At 34.3% G+C, this 12029-nt stretch overlaps 1 protein-coding gene across 1 annotated transcript; it reads left to right on the forward strand.

The window, feature by feature from the left end:
- The first annotated feature begins 1924 nt into the window (after window positions 1-1924).
- On the forward strand, window positions 1925-7902 carry LOC112802440 (sucrose synthase 7). The gene is made up of 15 exons (XM_025845662.3): window positions 1925-2159; window positions 2999-3131; window positions 3216-3370; window positions 3464-3656; window positions 3749-3867; window positions 4128-4344; window positions 4603-4698; window positions 4810-4983; window positions 5064-5180; window positions 5355-5521; window positions 5628-5852; window positions 5940-6506; window positions 6658-6796; window positions 6900-7057; window positions 7574-7902. Exons 1-15 carry the CDS (start codon window positions 2053-2055, stop codon window positions 7734-7736), a joined length of 2730 nt encoding a protein of 909 aa, XP_025701447.1. The 5' UTR covers window positions 1925-2052; the 3' UTR covers window positions 7737-7902.
- The last annotated feature ends 4127 nt before the right edge of the window (window positions 7903-12029 follow it).

Below are 12029 nucleotides of genomic sequence, written 5' to 3' on the forward strand. Positions count from 1 at the left end.
TTCTGTGGGAGTGGGACGCTGGAGTGAATCACGAAAGTGCGATCTGCGAAGGAGAAAAGGGAATTAGGGTTCCCATAGCCCAAAACGGCGGTGTTTTGCTGCAAGGTTAAAAAACCGGCCGGGTCCCGGTTTGGTTCGACCGACCGGTAATCGGCCAGTTCGTCGGTTCAACGCCGGTTTTCAAATTCTGCAATTTTCCTTGTTATCCGAACCGCTTTAGCGTCCGGTTCACGGTTTGACCGGTTCGATCGGCCGGTTCGAACCGGTTTTCAGAACATTGGTGTTTTCTAAAAGCGGATTTAAAACTGTCACCATTTGATGAGTTAACATGTTTACTAGATTATGGTGTCTTTTATCCATTTGTTGCCTAATATTTGCTAAAGATCCAACGGTTTGACTAGGTTGATTAACAGGCATTGCTCTTGACATATCAGGAAACACAAACATGAAATTGTCTACCCTAGTAACAGTGGGTATAGTAGAATCAGATGTGCTGTTATTTACTGTGTTAATAGCATGTGAAAAATTTTGTTGTGACATATGTGAGCTTGATACCCCAGAAATAGGTACATTTAATATGCCATATGGATTCTGATAAAGAGGATTTTGAAAAGTTGAGTAGAGAGGCACAGACAATCCTTATGTCACCATGGTAGGGACATACTCCGGTGGCAAGCCATAAGGCGGCCGCCCCACGGTATTTATGTGAGTTGCATTTAACCCTGGATGGGCATGACCAATGCTTTCATGTCTCACTGATAGCAAGGTAGGCTCTGTATTTAAAATCATGGGAGAATTTCCAAATTCATTTCCTCTAGTCTCATCGCTGGAAGTAGAAGAAGATGCTGCAGATGCATTTGACATGTCAACTAACGCTGATTTCTTGGTCTCTGAAAACACAATCTTCTCACTACGTAACCACATGAAAATTCAAAACTCTTGATTTTTCTTTTGACAAACTACAATCTATTGACAAAGTTCCACCAAGCGTGCCAATTTGTTTTGCTCGAATTTTGTTAATGTTTAAAAGAAAATGTAGGTATCTCAATGTCGCAATTATTGTATCGTCAATAAGAATTAAAAATTATTGAAAGTAACAGATAAACAAAGAAATACGAGGTGCCGAAGGTAAAGTAAATTACAAAAATTAAACAAACAATAAATTAAAGAGAAGATGAAAAAAGAAACATAAACGTAAAAGAGAAGAACAAGTAAAAGTAGAGAAATTTAATTAATTGAAACTGAAAGAAAACAAATTACAAGTGTTTGAGTTCAAAGAAATTACTTAAAATTTTTAATTTTACTTTGTGCTGCCAAAGGGTTTAGAGCATTTTGGGTTTCTAAGTATTTTCTAAAAGAATTGAACCCTCTACAAAATTGCCTAAATATCTTTTTATAGACTAATCTAATGTCAACTGACAGTTACCAAATAAAAATTTGAATGGCATCTGTAACTGTTTTTGCACTCCTCGTTTGATACCAATTCAAAAAATCAAAATAAATAATCAAACTGTCAAATGACCTAATTTAAGTAAAATAAACATAAATATTATGTACAGAATATTACTATATAACTAATTATTTTTTTTTCATAATTTTTTATAAAAATAATATTTTTTGTCTAACACCTATATATATATAAAAGAGAGAATTGAGAACATGTTTGATTTGATATGGAATAAAGAAAAGAACAAAAGAACGTTACCTTAGAGGGACAACTACTTGTTCATCATGATGTTTAAACATTCTTTGCCTCCATATTTAAAAGTTAAAACAAACGAACAAACACATAGGTGTAATTATCATATATTCTTTTCTTGCTTTCAATTTAAATCTTTTCTTTCTGACAAAACATAACCCCAAAATTCATTCCTTGTGAATATTATTATTCAATAATAATGGGATCACCTCACAAGTCAAATCCAATACTATAAATATCATAAGAACATGGTCCAAACAACACGGTGAGGAAGTTTCTAATTCATTGAACTTGATTAGTTGTTCGTTTGTGTTTTACTCTTTGGTTCAAAGTTATTGCAAGTTTTTACTAGAATGGATTCTAGCTCGGGCCCTGTGTTGAAGAGGGCAGACACTATTGCTGATAGCATGCCTGATGCATTGAGGCAGAGCCGCTTTCACATGAAGAAATGCTTTGCAAGGTACTAATATATAATATCAGTATATAAAATTTAATATTCGTGTAGCATCAACAAGTTTTAAACATAAATCTAATTATGTAACACTATCTCAACGAAAATAGCTATTTTTTATATTTATTATATGGATAATCATTAAAAAATAAACCGAATATCATTGAATAACCATATAAATTTTTTTATAACATCATTGTATCAATAATAAACTTTCTACATATAGTGATTTCAGAGTCTCATGACGTGAACATTAGAATTAGATAGTTGAAAAGAAAAATAAAAAGGATATAGAGAATATTTTTGTACATAATTTCGTAATCTTTAACTTTTGAGTGTTTTTAAATATTGATATGATATCTGATTGGTTGGAGTTATGGATGAATTCATGTGTTAGGTTGTGTGGACAAGTACCCCTAATAAAATTTGAAAATTGTTTTAGTAGTAAATAATAATTATATTTATTTGTATCTATTATATTATTAAAATTAATCTCATTATATTAAATTATTATAAAAATTAATTTATTGTTATCATATATACTTTACTTCCAATATCAAAATGTTTAGATTCGTCATTGGTAGGAGTGGTAGGGAAATTAATCTCTTTTCAATAATCCTGAGTCATAGTATATTCTTCATCACAGATTTATTAAATTCATAATAATAAGGTCCAAATTACCAAATACACGTGGTAGCAAAAAAAAAAAAAAATTGATGGAATGGTTATAACTAGCAAAGGATTTTTTTTTTTTTAAGGAAATAATAACATGTCTTGTTCCACTTCCGTAATTTGTCTCTTTCATTTCTTTTATAACATTTTTTTGTGGATGTAAAAACATGAAACAGGTTTGTTGCAAGAGGGAAAAGGTTATTGAAACACCAACAAATAATGGAAGATTTGGAGAAAGCAGTTGAAGACAGAGGTGAGAGGAACAAGCTTCTAGAGGGCTTGTTAGGTTACATCCTCAGCTCCACTCAGGTTCCATGAAACAATGATCCTCACTTCTCTCTTTTCAGTGATCAAAAGGGTGTTCATATTTATAAACTTTGAATTGTGTTGCAGGAAGCTGCTGTTGTTCCTCCTTATGTTGCTTTCGCAGTCCGGCCGAATCCAGGGTTCTGGGAATTTGTTAAAGTGACTGCAGATGATTTGCAAGTGGAAGGTATTGAGGCCACAGATTACTTGAAATACAAGGAAATGATATTTGATGAGAATTGGTAAGTGTTAAAATTTCTCTCCAAAGTAATACCCTATAATTTAATCACAAAAATGTAACAGATTAGTGAAACTTAAGTTGAATATGGATGCAGGGCAAGTGATGAAAATTCATTGGAGATAGATTTTGGGGCTATAGATTTCACTACGCCACGCATGGCGCTTTCTTCTTCGATTGGCAACGGACTAAACTTCACCACGAAGATCTTGAGCTCAAGGTTGAATGAGAGGTCCCAAAGTTCAAATGCATTGCTTGATTACTTGTTAAGCCTTAATCATCAAGGAGAGGTGAAAATGAAAAGCATGCTACTATAAAATTCTTGAACAAGATAAATAAGAGAAAGCTGAATTCATGTTTTCTTCTTTTACCGTTATGGCAGAACCTTATGATTAATGACAAATTGAATAATTTGACAAAGCTTCAAACAGCACTGAAAGTGGCTGAAACATATGTTTCTGCTCTCCTCAAAGATACACCTTACCAGAGATTTGAAGAAAGGTCAACATCTAACTCTTTTATTTTATTTCTTTAGTAACTTTTTAGAATTTAATTTTGATACATTGTCAGTATGAAACAGTTTTAGACGTGCATCTAATCATATAACGTCATATTAACAAAAATTACTACTTTTTCTATTGATTGTGTGAATGGTCGTCTAAAAAAACGAATGTGATTGAATGGCTGTGCATGCATCAAAATTAAACTCAACTTTTCAAGGGTATATTTCTTAAGATATGAATTTCTTTTGCTGTGAGCAGGTTCAGAGAGTGGGGATTTGATAAGGGGTGGGGGAACACTGCAGGGAGGGTTAAAGAGACAACGAGAATGCTTTCGGAGGTTCTAGAAGCTGCAGATCCATTGAAGTTGGAATCACTTTTCAGCAGGCTTCCAAATATGTTCAACATTGTTATTTTCTCCATTCATGGCTACTTTGGACAAGCAGATGTTCTTGGATTGCCGGATACCGGAGGCCAGGTAAGAAATCCCTTCCTTTCACATGATTTTGTTACGAGTACAATTTTAATGCACTGACTATTGGCTAAGTTGTTTTTGTTGATATGACAGTATAAAAATACGTAATTAGATGTCTGTGTAAGAATATTGTTATTAGATTTTTCGACATAACAGATTTAATTAAAACCTTGAAGTTGTAGTATTACTCTTTGTTATCTAACCAGAAATTTTATTGAAGTGAATAATCTTTTGATTTGTTGGGGTTATTTTTTCCAACAGGTAGTTTATATTCTTGATCAAGTAAGGGCCTTAGAAGAAGAGTTACTGCAAAAGATTAAGCTACAAGGCCTTAGTGTGAAACCACAGATTCTTGTGGTAAGTTACTGAGGTCTAATCTAGAATATTACAAAATACTAATCATGGTTCAAAAAATGCAAATAACACTTGATTTTCTTTTTTGTTTCTAATTGTGATCCATGCACACAGGTTACAAGGCTCATACCAGATGCTAAAGGGACCAAATGTAACCAGGAACTGGAACCTATCATCAACACTAAGCACTCTCACATTCTTAGGGTCCCCTTTTGGACGGAGAAGGGGATCCTCCGGCAATGGGTGTCGCGCTTCGATATCTACCCTTACTTAGAAAGATTTGCGCAGGCATGTCCAATCATATCTTTATTTCATTCTTCAATCCAGTGATGTTTTTTACCGTTCATGTTATCTTTTATCATAAACAGGATGCTACTATCAAGATTCTTGATCACTTGGAAGGAAAGCCTGACCTCATCATTGGAAATTACACTGATGGAAACTTGGTCTCATCCTTAATGGCTAATAAACTTGGAGTAACACAGGTTGATTTAATCACCTACCTTGATGCATATATAAATAAGAATTAATAATGTACATTAACAAAGAAAAATTAACAGTAGAGACTAAAAAGAGAGTTTACAAGAACCAAAAACTTAATTGACTCTTATTAACACTTTAACTAAGAGTCTAATACTTAAAACCTTGTCTAAATGAAGGCAACCATTGCTCATGCTTTGGAAAAGACCAAATATGAAGATTCAGATGTCAAATGGAATGAATTTGATGAGAAGTACCACTTTACAAGTCAATTCACTGCTGACATGATCTCAATGAATTCAGCTGATTTCATCATAACTAGCACATACCAAGAGATTGCTGGAAGGTATATTGGCTTTATTTTAATTTCTTGTGAATCATACATTCTTATAAATTCAACTCAGATTGACATTACTTGGAATACAAGTAACTTTATTTTATTGTGTAATCAGCACGAATAAGCCGGGACAGTATGAAGCTCACACTGCATTTACCATGCCGGGGCTATGTCGTGTCGTGTCTGGCATCAGTGTCTTTGATCCAAAGTTCAACATTGCCGCCCCTGGCGCTGATCAATCAGTGTACTTCCCTTTTACAGAAAAACAACAGCGATTGATCGAATTTCATCCAGCTATCGAGGAACTACTTTATAGTAAGGATTACAATGAAGAACACATGTAAGTGTTTGTCCTTGAATTTACTGGTTTATTGGAAATATGTCACTTTAATGGCCTAATTCCAAACCTGAAATGTGTTTGGAACAGAGGATATTTGGAGGACAAAAAGAAACCGATCATATTCTCGATGGCTCGGCTGGACAAAGTGAAGAATCTCAGTGGCCTAGTGGAGTGGTATGCAAAGAATAAGAGGCTGCGAAGTTTGGTGAACCTTGTGATTGTTGGAGGGTTCTTCAATCCAGGCAAATCAAAAGACAGAGAGGAAATCTCAGAGATCAAGAAGATGCATTCCTTGATAGAAGAATACAAACTCAAGGGCCAGTTCAGGTGGATTGCAGCGCAAACAGATCGCTACCGAAACAGCGAGCTGTATCGCTGCATTGCAGATACAAAGGGAGCTTTTGTGCAGCCAGCAATGTATGAGGCTTTTGGTCTCACAGTGATTGAGGCTATGAACTGTGGATTACCAACTTTTGCTACAAATCAAGGAGGCCCTGCAGAGATTATAGTTGATGGAGTCTCAGGATTTCATATTGATCCTTACAATGGAGATGAATCAAGCAACAAGATTGCTGATTTCTTTGAAATCTGCAAGACTGATCCTGAACACTGGAACACAATCTCCAAAGCCGGTCTTCAACGCATCAATGAATGGTAAAATTCTTAACCACATTCATAAAAATGTGTTTGGAGAAAAATGCAACAATGTATCTATCTCGAGCAAAACTTTTCTGTCTTGAAACACTTATCAAACACAGCGTCAGGGATGGATTTCTTAATGTGAATTCTTGTGTGTTGTTTGTAGCTACACATGGAAGATATATGCAAAGAAAATCTTGAACATGGGATCAATCTATGGGATCTGGAGAAGGCTAAATAAGGAACAAAAGTTGGCAAAGGAAAGATACATCCACATGCTCTATAATCTCCAATTCAGGAACTTGGTAATTTTCTTATTTCAGACATGGTTAATTCCTTTCACCAAGAATTAATAATTATTCAAAAAAAACATATACATAGATTTAATTGAGTTGCCTTGCATTGCAGGCAAGGAAAGTTCCCATTCCTGGTGAGGCATCCTTTGATCCTGCACCAATGGCAACAACTGTAGGAAAAAAATCTGCACCAGAAGGAGCATCACCTAAGATCTTGAAGCCTGATGTTGCAGCAGCACCAACTTCCAAGATTGAACCTCAGATTCCAAGGCAAGTCACATAGTACAAGTAGTTAAATTTCATTTTAATCATGATGTTCATCTTTCATAACACCAGAGTCTTAACTCTGGACACTCAATGGGCTAAATTATAATATTTTATCACGAGAAATTATTGCATATTCATAAAACAGTTTAGGTGCTATGTATTTCATGCATTTATAAAGGGACATATAAGTATTTATTATAACAAAAATATATTTTTGAATAAAACATCACTTTATGAATTACTGCCGGATAATCTTTTTCAGTATTTATGAATGTTGTATTTTAATTCGTATATTTTTGTATATTTACTTATAATTCATATATATTATTTTTTATAATTTGGTTATTTCAGTTGAATTATAATTAAATCAGTTAAATCACTAAATTGACAAATAATAATTAGAACGGTTTAAAACCTCAAAAAACACACACATTGATAAGATATCAATAAGATTACAAGTTTGTCATAAGCTTTTGTATTTGCTAGTCTTTGTTAACTAAAGTAGGTTTTAATTTGCAGGGATGAGGGTAAGGAAGTAATTTCCCCTCAAGAGAGTAGCATTTTAGGGACAAGGAATCGCTTAAGTTGGTGGATTGGCATGATTGGATCTTTGTTCATCCTTCATTACTTCTTACAGAATTTGGATCGTATATTCACATGGAATAACAACAATCACATGTAAATTTAGTTCATTCGTTCTAGTTTTAACTCAAACACTAATGAGTTTACCTTTCTGTAGTTTCAGTAATCTTATAAAATAAATTGTACCAATAAGAGAAAGTTCGAAAGTGGCTTGTCAATTATTCCAAAACATTAATTAATAAAAAGCTCTCGTCGACATGGATTCATCTTGTTGCATCATCTTTTATTTTTTTTTTCCCCAAGCATTGCAAATCATAATCCAGAATATAAAATTGAATACATGCCAATTATATTATGTGTACATAAAAAATTAACTACTAAATTTCTACATAATATTTTTGTAATTTAATATTTCTTTCCTTGCCATTCAAAATCTGCTCGCTAAAGACTATCATTTAAAAAAAAAAGAAGAACGAAAATTCATACAATAACTAAACCTTATCCATTAGGTGGAATTGGTTGAAAGTTACACTCCATTTTATAAGTCAAGAAAAAATACACTTTATATAAGTTAAAAATTTGATATTATTATTGTACATTCAACTTAGAAACTAAAGTACACCAATAAAAATTAAGGGAGATCAATTGTAGAAGAAGAAAAAACAGATACTTTAAGTTCTAAAAGATGCCACTGAGACTTAGCTCAATTGGTTGAACCATATGCCTCTTAATATGCTGTACTCGAATTCAAACTTTGGCGAATGTGCGTGTTGAATATGAGCCCTTTAGTATTGTGTGGGTGAGTGTGTAATGTGAGTGTGTTGTGAAACTTAGAAGTTACTAGAAGTTACTGAAAAATCCTATATGTGTCAAGTTACTAGAAGTTACTGAAAAATTTTAAAATTTGCAAATTTGCAACTATCTCACATAGTTATCTACATTATCAACTATCAAAGTATATTGGCCATATATATATATATATATATATATATATATGGCAACTAACAAATGTATAGAAAGGGTAACATAAAGAATCGAGCACTAAATGAATGAAAAGAATTATTATTATTGCATATCATCAAAATACAAGTGCCGGTTTATTTATATACTAACCTCAGCACTACTATATTCAATAACAGCTTCTGCATTATGATCGTTGCTAAGCTAATAGAATCTTGAATGACTATTTTGATGTCTTTACAACTCCCGCAAACTCAAGGCGGGTGAAGCACAAGCCTGAGTTTGTCTCTGAACTTTTCGAAAAAATGGCTTAAAAGAGGTTTTGTTAGGACATTCACGATCTGTTCTGATGCAGGGATGTGTGTAACTAGAACCAAGCCTTGATTAACTCTATCACGAACAAAGTATAGATCAAGCTCGAAGTGTTTCGTTCCGTTATTTAGTACTAAGCAAGAAGCACAACGACATGATATCATAGTACACATCAGTGGGGGCATTCATACAAGGTTGATGCGTTTCGGTGAAGAGTGTTCGGACCCATATCAACTCAGCAAAGATTGCAGCAAGCGCTCTGAACTCTGCCTCTGTTGAGCTTCGACTAACAGTGGTTTGTTTTGTACATTTTCATGAGACAAGTTTAGAGCCAAAATGTATGCAATCTCCTAATGTTGATTTTCTATCTTCCAGATCCGAGGCCCAATCGGAATCTGCAAAACCAATCAAGCGAAGGTCATTAGATTTATGGAATTGAAGATTAAGAAAAATGGTACTTGCCAAGTATTGAATTAAGCGCTTTAACGCAGTCCATTGATCTTGTAATGGATTTGAGAGGAATTGACTGAGCAGATTTACTGTGAATGTGATGTTAGGTTGCATTATGATGGTTTCAGTGGCTAAGAGAAGGGGGGGTTGAATCTTAGCCCCTTTTTCAAAAGCTAACACTTGCTGATTCTTGAAAGAGACTTTTCTGTTTTTGCTCGTCACTTGACACGAGCAACTTTGTTTTGTCTCGTCCCTTGCCACGAGACTTTTTGTTTTGTCTCGTCACTTGGCACGAGAAAATTCTGTCTTTTGCTCGTGTGTGATAGAAAACAGAAATGGAGTAGAAAGAGAAGAAGATTGCACCCAGATATATCCTGGTTCGGCTGCTAAGTGCAGTCCAGCCTATATCCAGTCTCCATCACAAACATGATGGAATTTCACTATAACCAATCTGATTACAACTTGTAAAGTGCTAACCCAACTTACAAGGGGATTCCCACAGAATCATGATACACAACAAAGATGTACAAAGGAACTCTAAGACATCTATGGCTTTTTCTTTTAATTTTGCACTCTCTGCCTTTTTCCGCTCTATGGCTTTTTCATTACAAACCTCACTTGTTTACCTTTTACCATGAGACTCAAGACATGACAAAATTAAACAGAAAAATATAAAACAGAGAACATTGAAGGAGAAGAGAAATCTGTTAGCTCAGGTAGCTCTGAGAACTCTGTGCCTTGCACTCTCAAACTTTCTCCTTGCTTCAAACTGTGGTTGTTTCCCCTTTTTAAAGAAACAGGAAACCCTCCACACTTGAAGCCAAAACCGAACCAACTTTCTTCCTCCTTCAACAAACCGGTTCGGCCTCACAAAGAGAGAAGAGATAACCATGCATTAACCAACATGCAATTACCTCTAGTCCTTTCTTGATCATCAACCTTCATCAATCCGGGCTCTCCATCCTTGGCTTGCTCTCCAAGATGGATTTCTGGCCCTTGATGCCTCATGATGATGATGACTTCATCTGCTTCAAACTCTGCCTCCAACCATCACTTCGCCACTCTAGCTACTCTCTGTGGTGGTTGGTCAGATTCGAAGACAAGCCATGCTTCAAGAATCTCCCTCTTGGCCGAATCTTCTTCTTCCATTTTTGAGCATGAAAGGCTCAAGATAGCTTCACCAAATCTAACCACATTTGGTAAGTATCTTAGCCACAGCTCATCTTTCTTTTGGTATGTTTTCTTGCCATCATTAGCTTGATGGTCTTGAAGCATGCAACTCTTTCTTTTTCTTCGTTGAAGAGCTCGGCGTCCATTGTTTCCTGGACAAGGACCAAAGAAAGAAGAAGAAAGAGATGAGAGAGAATGAAAGAAATCTGAAGAAAAGAAAAGCAATGCAAAGAAGTTAAACAATTTAATTAGGCATAGCTTGCTTTTACTTCCCTTAGCATAGAGTGGCGTGTTTGACATAACACCCATCAATCAATTCAGCTGAATTTTCTCTCTCATGTTCCCCATGCATTAATTAACATTGTAATAGATTTTGAAATCCATCACTTTGTTAAAGCTTGGTTCCGTTGGAAGCACTATGCTTTCATTTTTCTTTTATTTCGGACCAAGCATGGAAGCTCTTCTCTTTATCATACTTTGGGCTTGTGATAATGTGGTCAAAGCTGGCCCATTTGGTAAGCATTTGCTTTCCTGATAAAATTGTGTAACGGATCAAGCATGGAAAGCAAACAATAGAGCATTGGGCTTGCAACATTATTATTTATTCTGGCCCATTAATATAAAATTTCAGCCTCATGATATAATGCATGCAACAAGGTAAATTGTTGGGCTTAAGTCAGAAACTCATTTCTCGGCCCAACATAAAACCTGCAACAAAATTATTAATATGTTAAATGAGAATCAGATTAATAATTTTGTAATTAATTATTTTTAATAATGTTTAGTCATCACAAATATTAATTCAGAGTTTTCCAAACTCATCAATCTCCCCCTTGATGACAAACATTATTAAAATTGAAATGGAAAGAAATTTAAAAATTGAGTAAGGAATACTCCCTTTGATTTGAATTTCTCCCCCTTTCAAAATGTCACATGGCTCCCCCTTAATATATGCTATTTTACCAAGGGAAGCATAAACCTGTAACATTTAAATCAAGCTTCAAGTAACAATGTTATTTAGCAAATTTTATAATGCTAAATTGCTTGATTTATGAGCAGTTTTAATTGATAATCAAAACTCATTTGATATCATAAACTGATTTACTGCTCAAACTACAAAAAGTTTCCAAAATATTTTTCAAACATTTTCCTGTTTAGGATATCAGAGCAAATCAACATGATGAAAAATATTTGAAGACCAAAACAAGGCAGTTTTGATATGTTACACAATTAAAGGAACTGCCAAAAATAATTTTTAAACCAACCAGATTATCATGAAGAATCAATCAGCCATGCATCAGACATCATTATCAACCAAATGTTAAAATTGACTAAACATGATAACCAAATGTAGTTCAAACAGCTATGATCATATACAATCAATATGCATAATCATAATAAACAAAAGTCTTTCAAACAGCAATGATCATATGCAATCAACATGCATTCTTTGAACAAGGGTAATCATGAATTTTCAAAAAAATGAAAATTTCAACCCCTG

Source organism: Arachis hypogaea, chromosome 5 (genome assembly GCF_003086295.3).
Source record: "Arachis hypogaea cultivar Tifrunner chromosome 5, arahy.Tifrunner.gnm2.J5K5, whole genome shotgun sequence".
Taxonomy (NCBI): domain Eukaryota; kingdom Viridiplantae; phylum Streptophyta; class Magnoliopsida; order Fabales; family Fabaceae; genus Arachis; species Arachis hypogaea.